Genomic DNA, 22,511 nt, shown 5'->3' on the forward strand with positions numbered 1-22,511 from the left:
TAAAAATGCAAAAGTTAGCCGGGCATGGTGGCAGGTGCCTGTAATCCCAGCTACTCAGGAGGCTGAGGCAGGAGAATCACTGGAACCCAGGGGCGGAGGGTGCAGTGAACTGAGATCACACCACTGCATTCCAGCCCGGGAGATATATATATTTTTAGACAAAGAATCTCATTTATTATAAATATATGTATATCATATATATAAGAATGAAGTTAGACACCTCAACCTCACACCATACATAAAAATAACTCAAGATGGATCAGAGACCTAAATGTAAGAATTAAAACTATATCAAGCCAGGTGCAGTGGCTCATGCCTATAATCTCAGCACTTTAGAAGGCTGAGGTGGGCGCATCACCTGAGGTTAGGAGTTCAGGACCGGTCTGGGCAACATGGCAAAACCCTGTGTCTACTAAAAATACAAAAATTAGCCAGGCGTGGTGGCGGGCACCTGTAATCCCAGGTACTCAGGAGGTTGACGCAGGAGAATCACTTGAACCTGGGAGGCAGAGGTTGCAGTGAGCCAAGATCATGCCCCTGCACTCCAGCCTGGGCAACAGAGCGAGACTCCAATTAAAAGGAAAAAAAAAACCAAAGTACTGGTTCATACAACTGCACAGGTGAACCCAGAAAGCCTGTGACGTGAGTCACAGCAGGCCCCATAGCATCGATCCCACCCACACGGCAGTGCAGGACAGAGGACTTTGCAGACAGTGTGTGGCTGCCTAAGGTGGGAGAGATGGGACCCGGAGGGTGACGGCTGGCCTGAAGCGTACAGGGTTTCTTTTGAAGAGATGAAAATGTCCTGAAATTGGCTGTGGGGATGGCGGCAGGTCTGTCAGGATATGCAGGACCCCGGAAGCGTACTCTTAAAATGAGTGAGTAGGATGGCAGGTGAGTCATATCTCAATAGAACTGTTGCCACAAGAGAGAAACCCAAACCCAAACCCACTCTTCAGCCGTGGGGCTGCTGCAGGAAGGGACAGCTCATGGCGCTCCCCGCGCCCCTCTCCCGGGGCTGCCCCCACTACTCCTGCCTGGCTGCTGGCTTCCCTCGCAAGATCACCGGGTGCTCTCCCCTGGGTCCGCACCGGGGCTCACCCAGGGGACTTCCACAGGCAGCAAGGGGCTGTCCCGGGTCACTTGGGAGTGCTGGGGCCGGGACTGCAGATTCCCGGGGAACGAGCCAGGTGGTCCCTGGTGATCCTGGGGAAGGCCGTCCTGCTCCCCTGCAGCCAGGTCCAGCCACTGCCAGGGAGGGCTGGGGCGGGGGGTAGGGGGACGGTGGGGGAGCAGCAGTCCCAGCTCCTCCTGGTCTCTGATGACGCCCTTGCCCATGCGCCACCACGTGCTTCCCGCGGCACTGCCTAGGGAAGGGCTGGGCTGGCTGGGTCCCAGAAGCGTCTTTACTTGAGGTTGTGGGGGGGCCAAGCCCCAGTTCCGGGTAGGGAGCTGGGGCCGGGGGGGGGCAGCGATGGGTCCCATGGTCTGCCAGTGCAGGTGCCCCACCAGGTCTGCCGGCAGGTCCAGGGACTGCAATGCTGAAATAACGAGAACCCCTCCCCCGACCCCGCAGAGCACCTGGGGTCTTGGGAGGTGGGTGTGTGAGAAAGGCAGGGCTCGGGGTCACTGGGGGGAGGAAACTGTGCTCTCAGCCCCGTGGCAATGTCCCTAGCAGCTCCGCTCACAGTCAGCGAAACCAGCCAGACGTGCATGGCAGAACAGCAGGGTCAGCGGTGCCAGGAGTATTACCCAGCAGGAAAAAGGGACACACATCTGGCACGTGACAACTTCATAGCGACAAAGACTTTGTGCGGGAACGGCGCCAGAAAGGTGAACCATGGTCTGCTTCTGCTGATGTGACATTCCTGGGAAACACTATGCGTTGGAGGGCAGATCTGCAGTCACCAGGGGCTGGCAGGGGTGGGGGGAAAGGGGCAGCCCTGAAGGGCTGGCGGAAGGGGTTTCAGGGTGATGGAAGGTTGCAGCAGCGGTTACACGAATCCCCGTGTGGTGAAATTACAGTAAGTCAAATCTTTGTTTTCCAGTATGATCTTTAAAAATAATAATAATAAAAAGCTATCAGCAAGACCCTGTCTCCACAAGTAATAAAAATTAGCTGGATGGGGTGGCACATGCCTGTAGTCCCAGCTATTTGGGAGGCTGAGGTGGGAGGATCACTTGAGCCCCGGAGTTCCAGGCTGCAGTGAGCCATAATCACACCATGGCACTCCAGCCTGGGCAAGTGAGACTGTCTTTTTTTTTAAAAAAAAAAAAAAAAAAAAAAAAAAAGGCCTCCAAAACCCCAAACCATCAGTGCTGCTCCAAGCATCTGCTGTTGGCCACCTGGAGTGGCCGCTGGATGCTGCTCAGCAGTCACCAGAGGCGCCACTGTTCTCTCCAGGAGGATGTAAAATGGGTCATGGCTGCACTTGGGGTTTCCTTAATTACCATGGTCTTATTAAAGGTGGTAATTATTCCTTCCACAGTTTCCGCTATGGTTTGAATGCTTGTCCCTCCAAAACCTGTTAAAATTTGCCTTTGTGACAGTATTGAGTAGGACCTTTAGATGGTGGTCAGGCCTTGAGGGTTGCACCCTGACAGCAGGGATGGGTGCTTCGGCCCCCTCCTGCCTCCCCACGTGATGGCACAGTTAGGTGGCCCTCGCCAGATGCTGGCACCTTTCCAGTACTGAGCCAGCTAGTCCCTTCATTATAAATTGCCCAGCCTCAAGCATTCTGTGATAGCAACACAAAACGGACAAAGAGTTTCTAAAGTTGAGTCCCTGGGAGACCACGAAGAGCCAACAGATGCAAACACTTTACAGGCAGGATACAAAAGTGGACTCAGAGCTGGAAGACCCCCAAGATTTCACGTTTGAAGAAACCAGGGCTCAAAGGGTTCCATGGTCAAGCCAGCCACAAGTTGGGGTCTGAGTCTGGAGCAAATCTTCCTTCCCTGAGTACCTGCTCTGCGCAGGAGCTGGCCGAGCTCAGGCACACAGGGGTCAGGGGCCCCATCCCGTCCATGACGGCCCTCCATTCCGTCCCACATATTTCTACTGCCACACTGCCAGCACCACGGCCAAGTGTGCTTTCCAGTAACAGTGTTTGCAGCCTCTGAAGACAAAGGCACCATTTCCCCATTATGCCCCATGCTTCTCGGAATGGCGCCCAGCACGGCTGCCTGGGAAGGGCCCAACACGGCTGCCTGGAAGTCTTCCATAGCGGGCGGGCTCCAACAGCCCCTCCCCAGCTCTCTGAGCCACTCGCTGTGAGTCCCTGCCCTCTGCAGCCTCTCCTCCCCCTCCACGCCCTCCCTCCGCACGGCCCAGCCCCCAGGCATCTCTGGCAGGACACCAGCTTCGCCCCGAGGTTCCTTCTAATTTTTTTCACTTATCATGTGAAACAAATTTGTTCCACGTTGTCATGGCCCTAGGTCACCAACCTAGACTAGGAGATCAGGCTGGTCAGGCTCCAGCCAGCACTGGGCTCTGCGCCTTGCAGGGAGGACAGGCAGCCACCAGCCTGCCAGAACCGGGAGCTGACCAGCCAAGTCACCCCAATGCCAGAGCTGGGAACCGGCTCCAGGTTGCTCTGGGTTGTCAGGGCAGACCCCTGCAAGGTTCAGGGAGGAACGTGTACACGAACAAGGCTGATCAGTACTCAGGCTCTCACTTCTTGGACAGTAGGAGGGAACGTGGACCCCACGCCGCTGCTGGCCCTGCAGCAGGACAGATGGTCGCTGGTGTTCCCGGGACGGCCCCCTGGGCTCTGACAAGGAACCTGGCACAAGGTGGAGGCCACTGTGGACAGCTGTTCCGGTCACGGCTGAGAGCAGAATCCCACCACAAAATGCTGCCAGAACACCCAGTCTCCGGTGGAGGCTCCTGGGTTCTCAGGGAGGGAGAGGGAAGGGAGGGGTCTGCCCCCCAGGCAGGGTGTGGAGAGGCTGAGACTGAGGGCTGGGACTCAGCGGAACAAGGGCCCATCCAGCCAGGCCTGCAGCTCCCTAATGCAGGTTCTTGGTACCCTCCACGCAGCTGGGGCTCCACGGGCCCGGGGCGCACTGCTGCAGGAAGCAGGTCATGGGGCTGCAGCCTCATCAGTGAGATGCCCTCCAGGCTGCGGGGCAGTCCCGGGGACATACAGAGGAAGCCTCAGCCAGCTAGTTTTCTGCAGAATACCCGCAAGGGTTGTTGGAAGACCCCATCGCCCCCGGCTGACACGCACACCGCAGGAGGGCAGCTGCCACAGGGGAAAGGCGACTTTCCCGCAAACCCAGACCTTCAGCTTCTTCAGTCCCGAGACCCAGCAGTGCAGGGCTAGCTCCCTCACTGGAGTGGGGTGTGGAGCTGCCCCTCAGAGCACCTGCCCACCATTTTCCCTGGACATCAAGATTCGCACCTGGGCACCAGGACCCCAAACCCGTCACTCTCTGGGGGCACCACACTGTCCGCATCCCTTGCATGACTGTGGCCCGCAGACCCAGGATCACACGAAGCTACTCCAGGGAGACAGAGTCCCTTGAGGGAGGTGCATCCAGAGTGGCACCTTGGCTGTCACAGAGGGCAGCTGCCCAGAGGTGGCCATCAGAGCCGAGCCTCCATCTCACGTGTGCAGAGCCCAGGCCTGGCCAGGCAGCTGCCATCCCATGAGCATCCCCACGTTGGTCAACCGGCTGGGCTTCAGGCAGGGTCACCTCGGGAGAGGGGCCACACACAACCCAACCACACTACCACACAGGGAACCACGTCTGGGTCCCCACTGCGCCCAAGTCCACGAGGCAGCGGGCATGCAGGGCCACTTTAATACAGGCCGGCCCGAGTGGGGGTTGAGGTGACGGCTCCCTTTGTCCTCATGGCTTCCCACGGGTAGGGGTGGTCCCAGGGAGATGGCCTCATAACCAAACCAGCCCCGGGGACAAGAAGGCACGCCATGCCCCACAGCCTCCTGTTCTGGCTGCTGGTGGCTCAGGGGCCCGCAGGGCAGGAGGGCCCCAGGTCTCGCAGTTCCACGAGCCCCCAACACAGGGACCCCCACAGACAAACTTCGGATGCTGCACTCGCCCGGGTGGCATCTCCTGAGCACCGGAGGTCCTCTCTCAGCAGGGCTGAGCCCTGTGGGCAGAGCCGTGAGTAGCAGGGGTGAAGTCAGACCCATGAGCGGAGGAGTGAAGTCAGGGCTCTGGGAGTCGTCAATCCAGCAAGAATGCTCCTGGCCCGCCGCCTTCAAACAGGAAGGTGGGCATCTGGGACGCGGAGGCAGAGGCACGGAGAGGTTCAGCACATGCTGGTCTCCTGGGGATCCCACCACGGGCAGGGAAGCTGAGGCGCGCCGGGAAGCCAGGCCAAGGGAGGGAGCCCGTCACGGAAGCCTGCACCAGCTAATGAGAGCAGCGAGGGGCAAGAGGGCGCGCGGGGACCCCAAGGTCTGGAGGCGTCTTCCCCACAGCATAGCACAAGCCACATGGGGCTGGGGCTGCAGGGGAACAGCACCAGGGGTGTCAGGCCCAGGCCGAGGCCACCAGGAGAGTCACGGCCGGTAGAAGCTGGGCTTGGCAGAGGGTGCCATCCAGAGATGAGGGCAGGCTAGCGGCGCCCAAGCGCGTTCAGGCCCGAGTGCCGGGAGACTCTCTGGAGTCCTCCTGCGAGTGCCTGCGTGGCAGCGGCTCTGCTCAGCACCGTGGCGCTGGGCTCCAGGGTACCCAGTCAGGGGCTGGCCATGACCCAAACTCTCTGTGGGCCACAGTCCCCAGGGCATCCCTGTGAGTCCTGCCAGAGGACGCCATGTTACGAAGCTGCCACCAGGTCTGCCTGCCTCGGCCTGGACTTGACAGGGACTTTCTCTGTGGAGGAAACAAAAATATTGATGACATGCTCAAGACCTCACAGGCAGGAACCTCCAGAGAGGGACGAGGTCAGAGACCCACAGGTAGGGACCTCCAGAGAGGGACGAGGTCACGGGGGTGGCGAAGGCCAGCGCTGGGGCTTCATACTAGGGAAGGGAGTGCCCAGCTCTGGGGGAGGCAAGTGACAAACAGGAAGCCGACAGGGCTGACAGACAGGCCGGGGTGCAGGACAGTGGCCGGAAAGCATGGCCCTCCCGGCGGGACCCAAAGATGGTTAACGGAACAGAACAAACATGGACGGGCGATTCTAAATCAGGTTCCCAGCGGGCAGGCTGGAGGCTGTGCTGAATGCTCCCGTGGGGACAGCCATCCCTGGCTGTGACATTTCAGACGAATCCTGGGCTAGAACCTGGGAATGAGCTCGTGCTGCTAAAGAGCGCTGTCCCCAGTTCTGATTTCTGGATGTGCCCCTTTGAAGGGGGCACGGCTCTCTTACGCAGTTAGCCAGTTACCCAGCCCCTGGGAGACCCGAGGCCAGGCACGCACGCCCCGAGCCACACAGCCAGGTGCCCAGGGCTCGCCCGTGGCCAGGAAGGCCGGACGACCTCTCCAAGTGGGAAAGGCAGGGAGTCTCCTCGTCTGAATTCCAACCACTTGAAAGGATCAGGCATGGAAATACCTGGGATCTTCTCAGGAAGGGGCTCGGAGGGAACCTCGGGCAGCTCTATTTGTTCCTGCAAGAAGCAAGGGGCAAGACCGTGAGCAGGTGGCAGGTCTCCCTGCGCTGCCTGGGCCTCCCCCAGAGAGGATGTGGATTCCTGCCGGTCAGACGCTGTCGGCCGGAGTTAAAGTGACAGGAACCCGCTGCTCAGGAGGCCCGAGTATGCTCCCGCCCCGGCTTCTGGCGCCGCCAGAATCCCCCAGGTGTGATGCAGCCACAGCCACGGGGGCACCTCCCAACAGGCCCTGGGCCCTGAGAGCTAGAAAGAGGTCACGTCCTGGGTGTGCCCCAGAGACCCTGGCTCTCAGGGACCAGGGTGTCACACAGACACCCAGGTCACATGGTGTCCACAGTGGCAGGGCGGGCCGTGGCACCACACTATCCCAGAAAGCCCAGCTGCCTAAGCCACCACGGGCGCTTCGGCCTGTCAGCTGGGCCTGTCCTGGAGGCCCCCGAGGACTGGGACCCTCAGGAGAAAGTAACTGAGCAGGCAGGTGGGCTCAGGGCACCACGGGCAGCACAGCACCAGAGCGATGGGGCAGCTGGCAGCAGGGCTGGGGCAGAGGCCGGCTCTGGGGTCACAGGGCGAATTTGATAAACTGAGGCAGTGGCCCAGAGAGGGACAACCCCTTCCCGGGGAGTGAATGCAGGCCCAGAGCCTGGATGTGGGCATGGAGCCAGGATGCGGCCCCCGTGGCGACGGCCTGGGATGTGAGCCTGCAGCCGCCCATGGATCAAGCACTACATCCATGACAGCCAGGGACAGAAAAGGGCTGAGGCACCAGAAGGCCCAGCATCCCCACTCCGTCCAGGGCATGGGCCAGTCTGCCTGCACCAGACCGTTGGGTGAGCAACCTTGAAAACCGAGGCACCTCAGACAGGAAAACCAGTCGCAAACCCCAGACCGTTTGCTTAAGGGACACACATGTGGTATCACCACGGGCGGGAGATTCCTGCGGGTCTGACCTCTAGGGTCCCATCGCCTGAGTGACCGCTCTCAGTTCTGGGGGTCCCGTCCCATCCCCCGAGTGACCACATTCAGTCCTGGGGGCCGTCACCTGAGTGATTGCGCTCAGCTCCTCCAGGATGGCGTCTTCATCCTCCTGAGTGAAGCTTCCTGCCAGGAGCTCATCTATTTGCTGCAAAAGGATGGGTGGTGGTGAGAGCAGCCAGGAGGGAGGCGGCCCCTTGCGGGGGAAGGAGGCGGCCTGTGGCTGGGTCTCGTCCCCTTGAGAGAAGGTGGCGGCTGTAGGGTGTGGGACAGTTTGGCCCTCGAGGGTGGCCTGTGCGTTCCCGCAGTTGGGGCAGGCGGTCGGGGGGCCACCTACCCGCTGGTACTCCACGGCCTCCTGTGTCTCGTCCAGGATCCTCTCCACCTCTTCAATGGACATCACCTGCGGACGGCGGTGTTGACACTGTCGGGGGGGGCCAGTGGTGGACCCCAACGGACACCACCTGGGCCCTCGGGCCACAGTCTCATCCCTCTGTTTTTATTTTTTTTTTCTTTTATTATTTTTGGGGATGGAGTCTTGCTCTGTCACCGAGGCAGGAGTATGGTGGCGCAATCTCGGCTCACTGCAACCTCCGCCTCCCAGGTTCAAGCGATTCCCGTGCCTCAGTCTTCCAAGTAGTTGGGACTACAGTCACTTGCCACTACGCCCTGCTTATCTTTTGTATTTTTAGTAGAGACGGGGTTTCACTGTGTTGGCCAGGCTGGTCTTGAACTCCTGACCTCATGATCTACCCACCTCGGCCTCCCAAAGTGCTGGGATTTACAGGCATGAGCCACTGTGCCCGGCTCTATTTCTTTTATTTTTTTAGAAAGGAGGTCTTGTTGTGTTGCCCAGGCTGGGCTCAAGCGACCCGTCCCAGCAGCTGGGACTCTAGGCACATGCCACCACGCCCAGCTCCTGTCCCTGTTCAAATGAGGCCAGGCCAAGTGTGTCCCTGGCACGGCCCTGTCCTGAGGCCACAGGAGCCATCTGATGCGTCTTTTCAGAGGCCGCACTGCACTGCTCCGCCTGCTGGCCCTTCTCACACCTGAGTCAGCTCTCACGGCCACAGGTAAATAAGCCAAAGGGGCCGGGTGAGTGGCTCACGCCTGGAATCCCAGCACTGTGGGAGGCCGAGGCGGGTGGATCACGAGGTCAAGAGATTGCAACCATCCTGGCCAACATGGTGAAACCCCGTCTCTACTAAAAAATACAAAAATTAGCTGAGCGGGGGAGGGGTGCGCGGCTGTAGTCCCAGTTACTTGGGAGACTGAGGCAGGAGAATTGCTTGAACCAGGGAGGCAGAGGTTGCCGGGAGCTGAGATGGCGCCACTGCACTCCAGCCTGGCAACAGAGTGTGGCTCTGTCTCAAAAATAAACAAAGAAAAATAAATAAACAAAAGGTGGAACATTCTGGGCAGCGACTTGATTTCTTTTGAGTGGCAAGGTCAAAAGGCCACTTGTGCCTGACTGGCACATACTGCTGGGACTCACCAGACACTTGGAAGACTGGCACAGCCAGACCTCCCGCCAGGTGAGTCCCCGGCTCCAACTAGCTCCACCCACTGACCCCACGTCAGCAGTGGGATGTGGCATGGCCATGCTGGGCTTCACGGCCATGCTGGGCTTCACATCCATGCCCGGCCTGAGACAAGGCTGGTATTCACCTCCTCCAAGAAGCGTTTTTTAATTTTTTAATTTTATTTTAATTTTTTCAGAAAAAAAGAGAGAAAAAAAAAGAAAAAAAAAAATGAAGGAGAGGGAGGAAGAGGAAGAGGAAGAGGGAGAGAGAACGGGGGTGTTGCTTTACTGCCCGGGCTAGAATGCAGTCTAAAAATGGGTATGCTTATAATTGCGCTTAATAATAGAGACATGAAAAAAAAACGAGGAAAGAAAATAACTAACAAGCAGCCAACCAATATTTCATTTAAACCTGTAAGTAGATCTGATGTGGTACTGATAAAACTGTATATTCTGTGTATTTAAAGTGCAGAGTTCTATAAATGTTAATTAAGTTTACTTGTTCCAGATCTGAGTTCAAATCCTGGATATTGTTATTAAGCCTTTTTTATTTTTATTTTTTGTGACAGAGTCTTGGTTTGTTGCCAGGTGCCAGGCTGGAGTGCAATGGCGCGATCTCGGCTCATTGCAACCTCCGCCTCCTGGGTTCAAGCAATTCTCCTGCCTCAGCCTCCCAAGTAGCTGAAACTACAGGCGTGCGCCACCACACCCAGCTAACTTTTGTATTTTTTTTTTTTTTTTTTTTTAGATGGAGTTTCGCTCTTGTTACCCAGGCTGGAGTGCAATGGCGCGATCTCGGCTCACCGCAACCTCCGCCTCCTGGGTTCAGGCAATTCTCCTGCCTCAGCCTCCTGAGTAGGTGGGATTACAGGCACGTGCCACCATGCCCAGCTAATTTTTTGTAGTTTTAGTAGAGACAGGGTTTCACCATGTTGACCAGGATGGTCTCGATCCCTTGACCTCATGATCCACCCACCTCAGGCTCCCAAAGTGCTGGGATTACAGGCGTGAGCCACCGCGCCTGGCTGCCTTTTTAAATTTTTTTTATTTCTGAGACAGTTTTGCTCTTATTGTCCTGGCTGGAGTATAAATCTTGGCTCACTGCAACCTCCATCCCCTGGTTCAAGTGATTCTCCTGCCTCAGCCTCTTGAGTAGGTGGGATTACAGGCACCTAACACCACGCCCGGCTCATTTTTGTATCATCAATAGAGACGGGGTTTCACCAGGTTGGCCAGGCTGGTCTCGAACTCCTGTCCTCAGGTGATCTTCCCACCTTGGCCTCCCAAAGTGCTGGGATTACATGCGTGAGCCCCCAGGAAGCCTTCTATGAAGTTTGCCAGCCCCCTCCCCACCCTCAGACTTCCCCTCTAGGTCACTTCGGCGCCTGGGGACCCCGTTCTTACAGTTCCCAGCCTGTGCTGCACCCCACCCTCAGGTCGCTGCCTCCCTGCCTGCCTGCCAGGCAGCACCGACACATCTCCCCGGCCAGCCTCTTGTCCTGTGCCTGACACAAACACCATGGGACAATCTCCGCACCCTCTCCCCAACTCCAGCACTGCTGGGCTCCCCACTCCTTCGTGCCTCAGCCCTGCAGCCCCACCTGGTGGGCTCCCCCCCCTGCATCCCACCCTGCAGCCCCACCTGGTGGGCTCCCCACCCCTCCGCACCCCACCCTGCAGCCCCACCTGGTGGGCTCCCCACTCCCCCACGCCACACCCTGCAGCCTCACCTGGTGCATCTTGTTCAGACACTCATTTCCCAGCTGCAGCCCTTCCATCACCTTCATTTCGATCTGAGTGAACTCAATACTCTGAACCTGAAAAGGACACCAAGCAGACTCAGGCACTGAGGGTCCGGCGTGCCCTCTTCGCAGCCCAGAGGCAGGGTTCAGGATGACACCCCTGCTGGCCACGTGCTTCTGGGTGTGAGGACGACCCCAGCCCCTGCTCCTTCCTGTCCACTCCGCTGCCAGGGGATGTGCAGGACTAAGAAGGCGCTGGGGAGACACTGCAGAAGGTGCTGGTTGCTTGTTAGTAGCTCTGGTTACCAAACAGCAGAACCACGCCACTTGGATCCCTAACACCAGGGACACTCAGTCCCCCACACAGACCCCTGACCTACCCACACCACCCAGGGGCGGCCCAGCGTTTCCAACCTCGGTCCTGCGAGAGCCCCCCTCCCCCCAGCCCCTTAGGACCATGGGCTTCTGGCAGACTCCCCTTGGATTCCAGGCCCGCCCCACTGCCAGGTCAGCTTCAGCCTGAGGCATGTGAGGAGGGGCTTTCAGCTGTCGGGAGAAGCTCCCAGGTCCACGCGGCCAGGCGAGCCTCCCGCTGCGCCTGCGCCCCAGGGTGAAGCACCCAGCGCCTACCATGGCCTCCAGGCTGCTGATCTGGTTCTCCGTCCTGTCCAGGAGCTGCTCCTGGTATCGCTTCTTCCTGAGCAGCAGCTTGGCCCGTCTGCAGAGGGAAGCCCGAGAGTGACCTGCTGTGGCCCTGCCCAGGCCCCCACCCCAGCCAACAGGGTGCCCACACTGCCGGGCCTGCTCACTCCTTCCTGCCGTCCCGCAACAGCTGCCGGGCCAGGGCGCGCTCGCGCTCCAGCTGCTGGGCGACCCTCTTCTGGTACTGCCTCAGCTTGTCCCGCTGCTGCTTCAGTTGCTGCCACGAGAGAGCGGGCCTGGTGACACCCAGCCACGCTGCGGGCCCTGGCCGCGCCACTGAGTGCCAGACGTGGAGGCCAGGTGGTCCTCCACGAGTGTCCTTCATGGGGCAGGGTTGTCTCCCAGGGAACAGGTGGGGCTGGCTGGAGACATCTGGGAGGTGGAAAGCAGGGACACTGCTCCCTGTCCTGCCACACATGGGACAGCCCCACCAGAGAGTCACCCAGACCCCAAAGCCCACCACAAGGATGGGGAGGACCACCGCGGCATTGCTGTTGGGCCGCTCTGGAGGCTGCCTGCCAACGGTGTGACACTCGGGGCTCAGGCCAGGGAGCAGCTGCCAGGAACTCAAAGATTTGGACTCAACAGAGAACACGCAGGTGGTGAGCACCCAAGTGCCACCAGCCCACAGGTTAGGGCTTGGATACCCCCCAGCCTCTCCCCTTGGGCTTCAGCTATCCCTTTGCTGGCCACCCACCTGCAGGACACACACACGGTGACGTGCCCTGCAGACCCACTGACTGCCTCCCATCCGGGCGCTGCCCCAGAGAGGGCGCTTGGCCGCTGAAGAATGAACTTCAGGTAGTCCTGCCCCATCAGGCCCGTGAGTTTTCCAAACGTCATCACTGCAGACAGTGCTGAGCCCATGCAGACACAAGAATCAGAGCCTTAAAGCAGGAGGCGGAGGGGCATTAGCTCAGTCAGGACCTGGCCGCAGGTTTAACACTCCTCATGGCAAGTGAGTGCTCCCTCTACCTGAGAGGCCTCATGCCTGGCTCCCTTCACCCAGGAGGCTCCCCTTCCCAGTGCCAAAACTTGTGGGTCCTCTCACTGCTACAGGGAAAGGTGCCCCCTGCCCAGCCCCATTGCTGGGGAGACCCAGGGGCCAAAGGCAGGCAGGTATGGCCAGGCTGCCCTGCTGTAAAGTCAGGTCTCAGCAGCATGGAGTCCACCTGTTATCAGAGAAACGGAAAGAAGCAATCATTTGTGCTCCTGTGTGGTAAGGACGCTGTTCCCAAGGGCCCGAAATCCTGGGGGCCCTAAGGCAGCCAGGAACACGGGTCTGCACAGCCCAGAGCCCACGGGGACCCTTGGCAAGTGCAAAGCGCTGCTTGAAGGGAAACCGGAGCCGAGCGGAGTCCTTAGAGACAGGGAGGGAGCGCCTTGGGGCTGCCAGGGAAGGTGGAGGCTGGGCCCAGCTGTCTTGCAGGCGGCTGGGGCGTGCCCAGAGAGGTGCCCCTCTTCTCCAGGGACAAACGTGACCGCTGTTTCTTTTCATAGCCGATGGGCTCAAATGCCAAGGTAAGATCCCCTCTTGCATTTCCATTCACTTCTCTTTTAGTATAAAATTCACCCATTTCTGTTTCAGAAAATTTAGAAGAGAAAGCATCCGAAAAAGCGAGCCCTGCTCCCATTTCGGGGTCTCTTCCCCGACACGTTTATCTGGCACAGAACCGGACGATCCCCAGCCCGCCGCGTCCTCGAGGTGCCAGGCGATTCCTCCCGCAGCGGCTGACTTCACATCGGAGCCGCCGGGGCCGGCACGGGGGTCCGTCTGCGGCCGCCGCGAACGAGCGCGCAAAGCGCGCGTCCTGCACCCAGGCGCGGCGGGACCGGGGCGGGGGCGAGGGGGACGGGACCGCCCCGCAGCGCAGCGCGAGGCCGGCAGCGCCCGGGGGCACCGGGAGAGCCGGGGAGCCCAGCGCCGCGCGGACCCCGGACCCGCCGCCGAACCCCGCACCACCGCGCCCACCCGGCGGGGTCAGCAGCCGCCGCGCCGCGCGGGAGACCCCGGCCCGAGCCCCGCGGGCGAGGAGGGGCGCGGGGCGGAGCGGCCGAGCTGCGCGCCGCGCCTCAGTTTCCCCACGCGACCGCGGGGGCCGAGGCCGCGGGGCGCTTCCCGCCCCCCGCCCGGCCTCCCGCCCCCCGCCCGGCCCCCCGCCTCACCAGGATGGCCTTGTCCTGCTCCGTGACGCGGCTCTGCTTCTTGCGGCCGAACAGGTTGCCCATGGCGGCGCCGGCCCCACGGAGTCCGATCGCCGCCGCCGCCCCGCGGCCACCGTAGCCCAGGCCCTCCCCGCTACGGCGGCCGCGCCGGGCCAGACGACGCGGAACGCGAAGCCCGAGCGCCTCCCCGGCCGCGCGCCTGCGCCGCGGGTTCGAAACCACAGCCGGGCGGTCTCGGCGTCCTTGGACTCGTACGGAGAACTGGCACCGACCCCTGGATGTTAGCGCCCGGGATGTTCTGAATGACGTGTTTCCGTGCGCCCTTCCCGCGCAGGCGAAGACGAAACTTTCTTATCTCCTAATTAGAAGGGATCATTTTAGGTTAGATGAGATCCTTTAGATTACAGTATTTAGTCTCCCCAGGTTTTCAGGAACCTTGTGCAGGAATCACTGTTCCCGCCGGCCCTGAACACAAAATGCTGCGTTTAGTGATGTTACGTCCAACGTTCTGCACTGTAAAAGTGTTCCCTGAAACGCGCCCAGCAGCGCGCTCCATCCAGCCGTTCAGCCCGGGGATCTCCCCTCTTCCACCACGCTGCTCTCTGCCGGTGGATCAGGAGGAGCTCAGCATGGCCGGGCTCAACTTCTCCTTCCTAGGAATCGTGGCTGCGTCCCCCGCAGAAGCGTTCCTCCCTGGAGGGCTAAGAAACAGGCGAGGGGGAAAGGGGTGCTAGGGAGAAGCCACCCCACCTTCAGCCCCCGGTTCCCGCCTTAATATCCTGGCTGTGGTTTCTGAGCATTCACTGTCACAGAAAAGCACTCGGCTTATAGCTGGGGAGGCCAGGAGTTCAAGACCAGCCTGGGCAACATAGCAAGACCCCCCTTCCCCGCCCCCCGCCGTCTCTACAAAACATGTAACAAATACTAATTATCACCTGCGCCAAAATTTTGCCCTCCCCCAAGAACCTTCCCTGAGGTGAGGGGGTCTCTGAATTTTTTGGGGGGTTTATCTCCCACCCTCTGACTTGTCTCACTAAGATATCTAAAGTACTTTTTTCTTTAGTGTCCATTGGGACGTTGAAAAAAATAAAAAGTACTTGCTACTTCCTGCTCCTCATGAAGGGGGAAGGGAAGTGCTGGGTAGAGAAGGGGGTGGTCCCTGGCTGGGGATCCCCCCCACCGCCTGTACCCACAAACCTAAGTGAGGACAGGGATTTGTGTTTTCCTGCCCAAATGTCGTTTTCCAAAGAGCACCCTGGCCTGCCACGCCCCCAACTTGTGCCTATAAAATCCCCAAGACACTCACAGGCCGACACAGGTGGCTGAACTTGGAGAGCTACACGTAGGCGGAAGAAGGCAGTGGGCGGCGGGGCACGCGGGCCCTCCTGGAGGCCACTGAAGGCGAAACCAGGTGGAGTTTGCCCCGGGGCGGTCAGCGATCCCACTCCAGGGGGAAACCTGCCCGCTCCATCCCCTTCTGGCTTCCCCCATCTGCTGAGAGCTCCCTCCACTCAATAAAACCTTGCACCCCAGCCTGACCAACATGGAGAAACCCCGCCTCTCCTAAAAATACAAAAGCAGGCCGGGAGCAGGCTCACGCCTGTAATCCCAGCACAGCAGCACTTTGGAAGGCCGAGGCAGGTGGATCACGAGGTCAGGGGTTTGAGACCAGCATGGGCAACACGGTGAAACTCCGTCTCCACTAAAATACAAAAAATTAGCTGGGTGTGGTAGTGGCTGCCTGTAATCCCAGCTACTCTGGAGGAATCTCTTGAACCCAGGAGGCAGAGGCTGCAGTGAGCCAAGAATGGGCCTCTGCACTCCAGCCTGGGCGACAGAGCGAGACTCCGTCTAAAAAAAAAAAAAAAAAATTAGCTGGGCGTAGTGGCACACGCCTGTAATCCCAGCTACTCCGGAGGCTGAGACAGGAGAATTGCTTGAACCCGGGAGGTGGAGGTTGCAGTGAGCCGAGATCACACCATTGCACTCCAGCCTAGGCAACAGAGCGAGATTCCATCTCAAAAGAAAAAAGCCTCTTTTTAATAAACGACCCAGTCTTAGTTTTCTTCCTTTCTTTTTTCGTGAGCCAGGGCTTTGCTATGTTGCCCAGACTGGAGTACAGCGGCGTGACCTCGGCTCACTGCAGCCTCAACCTCCTGGGCTCAGTCCTCCCAAGTCAGCCTCCTAAGTAGCTAGGACGACAGGCGTGTGCCACCATGCCTGGCTAATTTTTGTGTTTTTTGTAGAGATGGTGGTCTCACCCCATTGCCCAGGCTGGTCTTGAACTCCTGAGCTCAAGCAATCGTCCCACTTTGGCCTCCCAAAGTGCTGGCATTACAGAGGTGAGCCACTGTGCCTGGCGTCAGGCATGTCTTTTCTTTTTCCTTCCTTCCTTCCTTTCCCTCCCTCCCTCCCTCTCTCCCTCCCTCCTTCCTTCCCCCCCCTCCCTCCCTCCTTCCTTCCTTCCTTCTTCCGCTCTCTCTGTCTCTCTCTCTCTCTCTCTTTATGGAGTTTCATTCCTGTCTCCCAGGCTGGAGTGTAACGGCACGACCGCACCACTGCACTCCAGCCTGGGCGACAGAGTGAGACTCCATCTCAAAAAAGAACTTGGCATCCATTTGAGGCGAGTGTCTTGTCATTCTCGAGACACTTGCGTGTTTCCCTCCCCTGCTCCACAGTTAACTTTCGTAAACAGGTGCGGGTCCCTCTGGGGGAGCCCTGGCGTGGCTCTGCTGGTGTACTCCGTGTAGGGAGCTCCCTCGAGGGACCTGGCCCCCACTTCAGGGGTTCCAGGTCTGTGATTTGGCTCAGCCTGGGAGGGGGTGAGAGGCTGTGGCTGTCCACTGCGGTGACTCAAGTGAGGTTTGGCCACCGGACTCTGAGTTCTGTTATTGTTTCATAAGACAAGCGACACTAAAGTCAGCGACCTTTCGTTTCACCCCAGGGGCAGGCCGTGGCACCCTGAACTCAGTTCCGGGCCGCCGGCGCACACGGCCTGCGAGGGACTTGGCGGCTGCTTCCTGTCCTGCCGCGACCCCAGGATCTATTACCCACGAAGATCAAGGAGCCCATCTCAGTTGCGCCCCACCCCCTCCCCGCCGCGGTCACATGTGGCCTTCGAAGGGAGCAGTAGCGGGACTTTTGGGGTGCAGGGGCTCCCCCTGCCCGCTATTCCTCGTGTCCAGGAAGGCGGTGCTCTGAGCTGCGGGGCGTGGCTGGGTGTGGCGAGCAGGTCACACTCACCAACTGCTCCTCCCCGTGGACCTTCGGATTCTCTCCTCCAAATGCCACGGAGCGCTGGTGTCCTGGACTCAGGCCCTGCGGGCTTCTGGGTCCGACCTTCAGCAGTCAGGTGAGGGCGCTCTAGCTGTGGCTGTGGTGGCCGACTCCCAGATCAGGGACCTCAGTCCCCTCTGCCGTCTGATGCAGCTCCTCGGTCCAACCTCCCCGAATCCACCCCCACACAGCATCCCCCGGCTTCCCACAGCATCGATCTGAAACATCCCTGAATTCTTGTAGCATGTGAGCCAGGGTGTGTCAGACCACAGCCTGCGGGCCACATCGCCGGGAATCTGAGGTCTGGGCACTTTCTCTGGTTTCAGTTCTGGTTCCTGTAAAGCCTTCCAGTTCAGAGTGGGTTTTACAGTTCTCAAGGATTGTAACACACACACACCCCCCAAAAAGGAGGAGGAATGGAGGAGGGAGAAGAAGGAGAAGGAGAGCAAGAGCAAGGTGGCCAGAGGCCGCATGTGGCTTACCGAGCCTGATGTTTACTGTTGGATCCTTTTTTTCCTTTGTGACAGAGTCTCCCTCTGTTTCCCAGGCTGGAGTGCAATGACTTGATCTCAGCTCACTGCAACCTCTGCCTCTCGGGTTCAGGTAATTCTCCTCCTGCCTCAGACTCCCAAGTAGCTGGGATTGCAGGAACCTGCCACCATGCCCAGCTATTTTTTTTTTGTATTTTTAGTAGAGGTGGGGATTCACCATTTTGGCCAGGCTGGTCTCGAACTCCTGACATCAGGTGATCCGTCCGCCTCAGCCTCCCAAAGTGCTGAGCTGGCAGGCAGGAGCCACCGCACCGGGACACTGTTTGGTCCTTTACAGGAAAAATTTCCTAAGCCCTAATGACCTGGTGTCTCCCGTGTGGTGCTGTCCCGGGTCCCTAAGCTCCCATGCTGATTATAGACCTCATGGCAACCAGAGGTGGCTGAGCTGGCTTGGGGAGGACAGGCCACCCTCTCGAGGGTCTCACAGGTGGGCTTGTAGAGGGTTTTCAAACTCAGCAGCTTCAGCAGCCTCAGCCGCCACCACTCCCACTGGCCGGGGAGCCTCGGGGCGCCCTGGGAGGAGCAGATGGTGGGCCCTGCGGGGTTCTCTGCGCTGCCTGCACTCTGGGTTGAGACATAGCCTGTCAACGTTCTGCCTCTCAGGTGAGGACGCGGGCAAGGCTGCACACTCAGTGGACGCTGTGATTAGGTGACGCACGGGACTGAAAGCCGTGTTTGATTTTCAGCAGTGTCAGCCCCGCAGGGAGAAGAAACAGGAGCTCCTCTGAGGGCTGCCACGATTGTTCTCTGGAGCCGCTGGAAGGAGCTGCTCCCACCAGCCGTCTGATTGCTGTGAACGCCCAGTGCAGGGAGGAGAAACCCCCGGCCCGAGGTCCTGGGGCGTCCTTGCTGTTCTGCTCTGAAGGGCAGCAGCTTGGGCACCCGGCACCCACCTCACCCAGCCCTTTGTTTTACTTAACCAGAGGCCACAGTGAATCTGCTGCAAAGCAGGTCCCGGCGCCCCGTTTCCCATTGGCAAGAAGCTCAGCCATACATCACACCCTAGGGATGATGAAAACAACCCCTCATGTCCTCCTGGGGCACTCCTGCTAATTCGGTATCGTTAGGTTCCAGGCAGGGGACAGAAGCCACACCAGCGATTTGAACAGGAAAATGTGACATCAAGAATCATAAACTAGAAAAGAATGTTTAGCTATTCAAAGGTTACAAAAGAACTCTGAGGAATACAGGAACAGCAGCGCCAGAAGTGGTGAGTATTTCTAGGACGGGGTCACGAGGGAAGAGACCAAGAACCTGGAAGAACATCCCACCTTGAGGCTGGGCCTGGGCTCTGCGGGGCTGGCCCTGCCCTCGGTGGAGAAAGTTGCTGCAGTGTGAGGGCTGAGCCGGGCCAGCGGGGAGCCCGCCAGTTGGCCAGCTGGCCGAGAAACTCACCGAGGGGTGCATATGGGCCAGAGCTTTCCCAACAGGAACTCCTGCCCGGTGCCGGGGAATCTTGCTGGGGAGCGCGACAGACTGGGGATGTCTGTGAGAAGCAGCCCACAGGTGGCGGAGACTCACGGAGGAGCCCCCCGCCCCAGCAGCTGCACCAAGGGAGGGGCCGGACAGGGAGGTGCAACCTCCAGCGCCTTGTCCTGTCAAAGCCTCACACTGAGCCGGCCAGCAGAGGAGAAATGTTGCAGGGTCCTGCTCCGCCAGCACAAAGCAGGCCCAGGAAGGGTGGATTTGGAGCTGAGGGGTGACAGTGGCACACTGCTGAGCCTTTAATTATGGCAGTAGTGATTCTGTGTGACTTCTGAGACCAGGTCCTAAAACATGGCGCAAGGCTGGGCACGGTCGCTCACACCTGCGATCCAGCCCTTTGGGAGGCCGAGGCGGGAGGACTGTTTTAGGCCAGGAGTTCAAGACCAGCGAGGGCAAGCCAGCAAGCCCCGTCTCTATTAGAAAACAAACAAAACAAAAAGATGGCTGGGCGTGGCGGCTCGTGCCTGTAATCCCAGCACTTTAGGAGGCTGAGGTGGGTGGATCATTTGAGGTCGGGAGTTCGAGACCAGCCTGGCCAACCCTGTCTCTACTGAAAATACAAAAATTAGCCGGAGGTGGTAGCAGGCATCTGTAGTCCCAGCTACTTGGGAGGCCGAGGCAGGAGAATTGCTTGAGCCTGGGACAAGAAGGTTGCAGTGAGCCGAGATCGCTCCATTGCACTCCAGCCTGGATGACAGAGTGAGACTCCATCAGCCTCCCGAGTAGCTGAGACTACAGGCACGCACCACCACGCCCAGCTAATTTTTGTATTTTTAGTAGAGACAGGGTTTCACCGTGTTGGCCAGGATGGTCTCTATCTCTTGACCTCATGATCCGCCCGCCTCGGCCTCCCAAAGTGCTGGGATTACAGGCGTGAGCCACCGCCCCAGCCTTTTATTGTATTTTTTTGAGACAGGGTCTCACTGTTGCCCAGGCTGGAGTGCAGTGGTGCCGTCACGGCTCACTGCAGCCTTGACCTCCTGGGCTCAAATGATCCTCCCCATTCAGCCTCCCAAGTAGCTGGGACCACAGGTGTGCACAACCGCCCCTGGCTAATTTTTGTATTTTTTGTAGAGATGGGGAGTCTCATTATGTTGGCGAGGTGTGTCTTGAACTCTTGGGCTCAAATGCCCCTCAGTCCTTGGCCTCCCAAAGTGCTGGGAGTATAGGCAAGAGCCACCGTGCCTGACCTGGCTTTTTCAATAAATGTCAATTTGAACTTTCACAGACTGTCCATCTTTTTCAGTTCTGTGGATGCTTGACCCATCGGCCAAGGGCCCTGACCCCTGCAGCACACTCTGCTCCCAGCTGGCCGTCCCTTCTGTCACTACACCCATCCATCTCAGACTCTTGGCCTTGCCACTCCAGGGTCCCGTGAGAGATCAGGGGACCCAGTCTTGTTGGTGGCGTCTTTCCGTCGTCCGAGGCCTGCAGAGCTAAGAGGGTCCTCACCGGCGAGTCACAGGCCTTCGTCAAAGGAATGTTTTGGGGACACGAGGAGGGACTCAGCCAGTGGGTTGTGCCTGATGACATTCCTGGCTCTCTGCATTATTGGATTCTTCTCTCTGCTCTACCAAGGAAGTCCTGGCATCTCAGCTGGGCTACTGTTAAGTCCAGGGTTCTTTCTTTTTTTGAGACAGAGTCTCGCTCTGTTGCCCAGGCTGGAGTGCAGTGGCGCAATCTCGGCTCACTGCAACCTCTGCCTCCCGGGTTCAAGTGATTCTTCTGTCTCAGCCTCCCGAGCAGCTGGGATTACAGGCATGAGCCACCACACCCAGCTAATTTTTTGCATTTTTAGTAGAGACCGGGTTTCGCCATGTTGGCCAGGCTGGTCTTGAACTCCTGACCTCAGGTGATCCACCCACAATGCTGGGATTACAGGTGTGAGCCACCACGCCCATCCAAGTCCAAGCTTCCAGCAACAAATGGAGTGAACTGCTCAGGTTTCTCACGGATGCTCAGACAGACAACTGAGCCCAGAGTCCCCGGAGTGCGCAGCCGCCCCGATGGTGGACCCTGCTCACCACTGGTCTCCAGCTCAAATGAGCAAACGCTTGATAATCTTGGGGTGGGGCAGGTTTTCACTTTTCCCCCTGGAGTCAGCTGGGATCTCACTCCAGTTACGAAGTTGGAGCACCCAGGGGAGACGGGCTTGGGTCTCGAGGGGAAGCCGCCCCCCACTACGGGCAGGTGCTTTGGGCCAAGTCTCCCAGGTGGGAGCTGCCTCAGACGGGGACAGGGCGGCTTCTGCCAGCAAGCGAGGCTGAGTGGGACTCCCTGGGGAGGGGTCAGGGTCACCCCTCAGCTCCCTCCATCCCCACTTCCTCCCGCTGTGCTCTAAGGTTCAGACAAGCTCCCTGGAGGGGCTGAGAATGTCATTTCTGTTGTAATCCTCCGAGTCGCAGAGTGAAACTTGGGAAATGGTTTTCAGATGCTGCGGGCTTGCTACCAGAAGCTTTTCTTCATGGGTCCTCCTTGTTTTTTGATTTTCTCCCTCTGACTTGAACTCAGACTGCAGCGCCCTTGTGTGTGATTTCAAAGATGTTCTCTTTCCCCTGCTGTCAGAAATTGCCAGCCCACCCCTGGTCCCCACAGTCAGCAGGGAGGGTTCCTTCTGAGGGTCTGAGGGAGGATCCGGCCCACGCCTCCCCCGGCCCCAGTGATGGTGACGGTGGGCAGCCTTTGGCGTCCCTTGGTTTGTAGAAACGTCACCCCATCCTCGGCGTTCATCTTCCCATCGTGTTCTCCTGTGTGACTGTGCCATACGTTCTCTCTTTATAAGGACAATACAAGGCGATGAGGAGGAGGCGCCCCTGCCCCAGCACCGCCTCACCCCAATTCCATCTGCACCGACGCTATTTCCAACCAAGGCCGCGTTCTGCAGCCCTGGGGGGCAGGCAGGACTGCACCTGTGTGTTTTGGGAAGCACAGCCCGCCCTTAACACAGCAATGAGGTCATCAGCTAAGGTTTGCTCGGGAAAACAGGAATTCCTCTGGCCATTTCAAGAAGGAAGGTATTTCATACAGAGGATGAAGTGCTTCACATCACTAAGAGTTGGAGGAATGAACGCCGGGGCGTCCCACCCCTGGATCTCGGGGACATGGCCAGTGTTTAGAGTCGGGAGGTGGCAGGGACTGCAGGAAACCCTTGGTGATGGCCATAGCCACCCCCAGCACCAGCGTAAAATGCCCACCCTCCACGGCAAGACCTCACGTGGGCCGGAGCCAGGAACAAGGACACGGATTCTGCTTCTCTCCCACCGCGCCCGGCTCAAGAGAGCCCTTCCTGCTGGGGAAACTCGCATGGAACACGGCATGGGAAGGCTGTGGGGATCGGGGAAGGTTCCGAGAGGAGGTACATGGGGCTGGCCTTCCAATGACACACAAACAGGGAGGCAGCGGGTGAGAACATGTGGTCTCTGTCAGGTGCCAGTGACGTAGATGTGACGTCATCATCAAATCGGTCCCTCCGCCCAGGGGTCCACCAGCCTCTAGGGGCGGTGCT

At 58.9% G+C, this 22,511-nt stretch overlaps 1 protein-coding gene across 2 annotated transcripts; it reads right to left on the reverse strand.

Moving 5' to 3' along the window:
* Window positions 1-4,786: 4,786 nt before the first annotated feature.
* On the reverse strand, window positions 4,787-13,857 carry CHMP6 (charged multivesicular body protein 6). Of its 2 annotated transcripts, XM_032241405.1 has the most exons (9): window positions 13,695-13,783; window positions 12,226-12,700; window positions 11,636-11,745; window positions 11,457-11,544; window positions 10,815-10,901; window positions 7,900-7,965; window positions 7,630-7,710; window positions 6,530-6,584; window positions 4,787-5,847 (listed from the first exon to the last, which is right to left on the reverse strand). In XM_032241405.1, the coding sequence occupies exons 2-9, from the start codon at window positions 12,277-12,279 to the stop codon at window positions 5,792-5,794; spliced, it is 597 nt and encodes a 198-aa protein (XP_032097296.1). In that variant the 5' UTR covers window positions 12,280-12,700; window positions 13,695-13,783; the 3' UTR covers window positions 4,787-5,791. The 2 variants fall into 2 exon arrangements, with proteins under 2 accessions (XP_032097296.1, XP_032097295.1); XM_032241404.1 differs by lacking the exon at window positions 12,226-12,700 and having other exon boundaries at window positions 13,695-13,857.
* Between the last annotated feature and the right edge of the window lie 8,654 nt (window positions 13,858-22,511).

The sequence above is a fragment of the Sapajus apella genome, unplaced genomic scaffold (assembly GCF_009761245.1).
Source record: "Sapajus apella isolate SASKATOON/1434 unplaced genomic scaffold, GSC_monkey_1.0 scaffold48, whole genome shotgun sequence".
Taxonomy (NCBI): domain Eukaryota; kingdom Metazoa; phylum Chordata; class Mammalia; order Primates; family Cebidae; genus Sapajus; species Sapajus apella.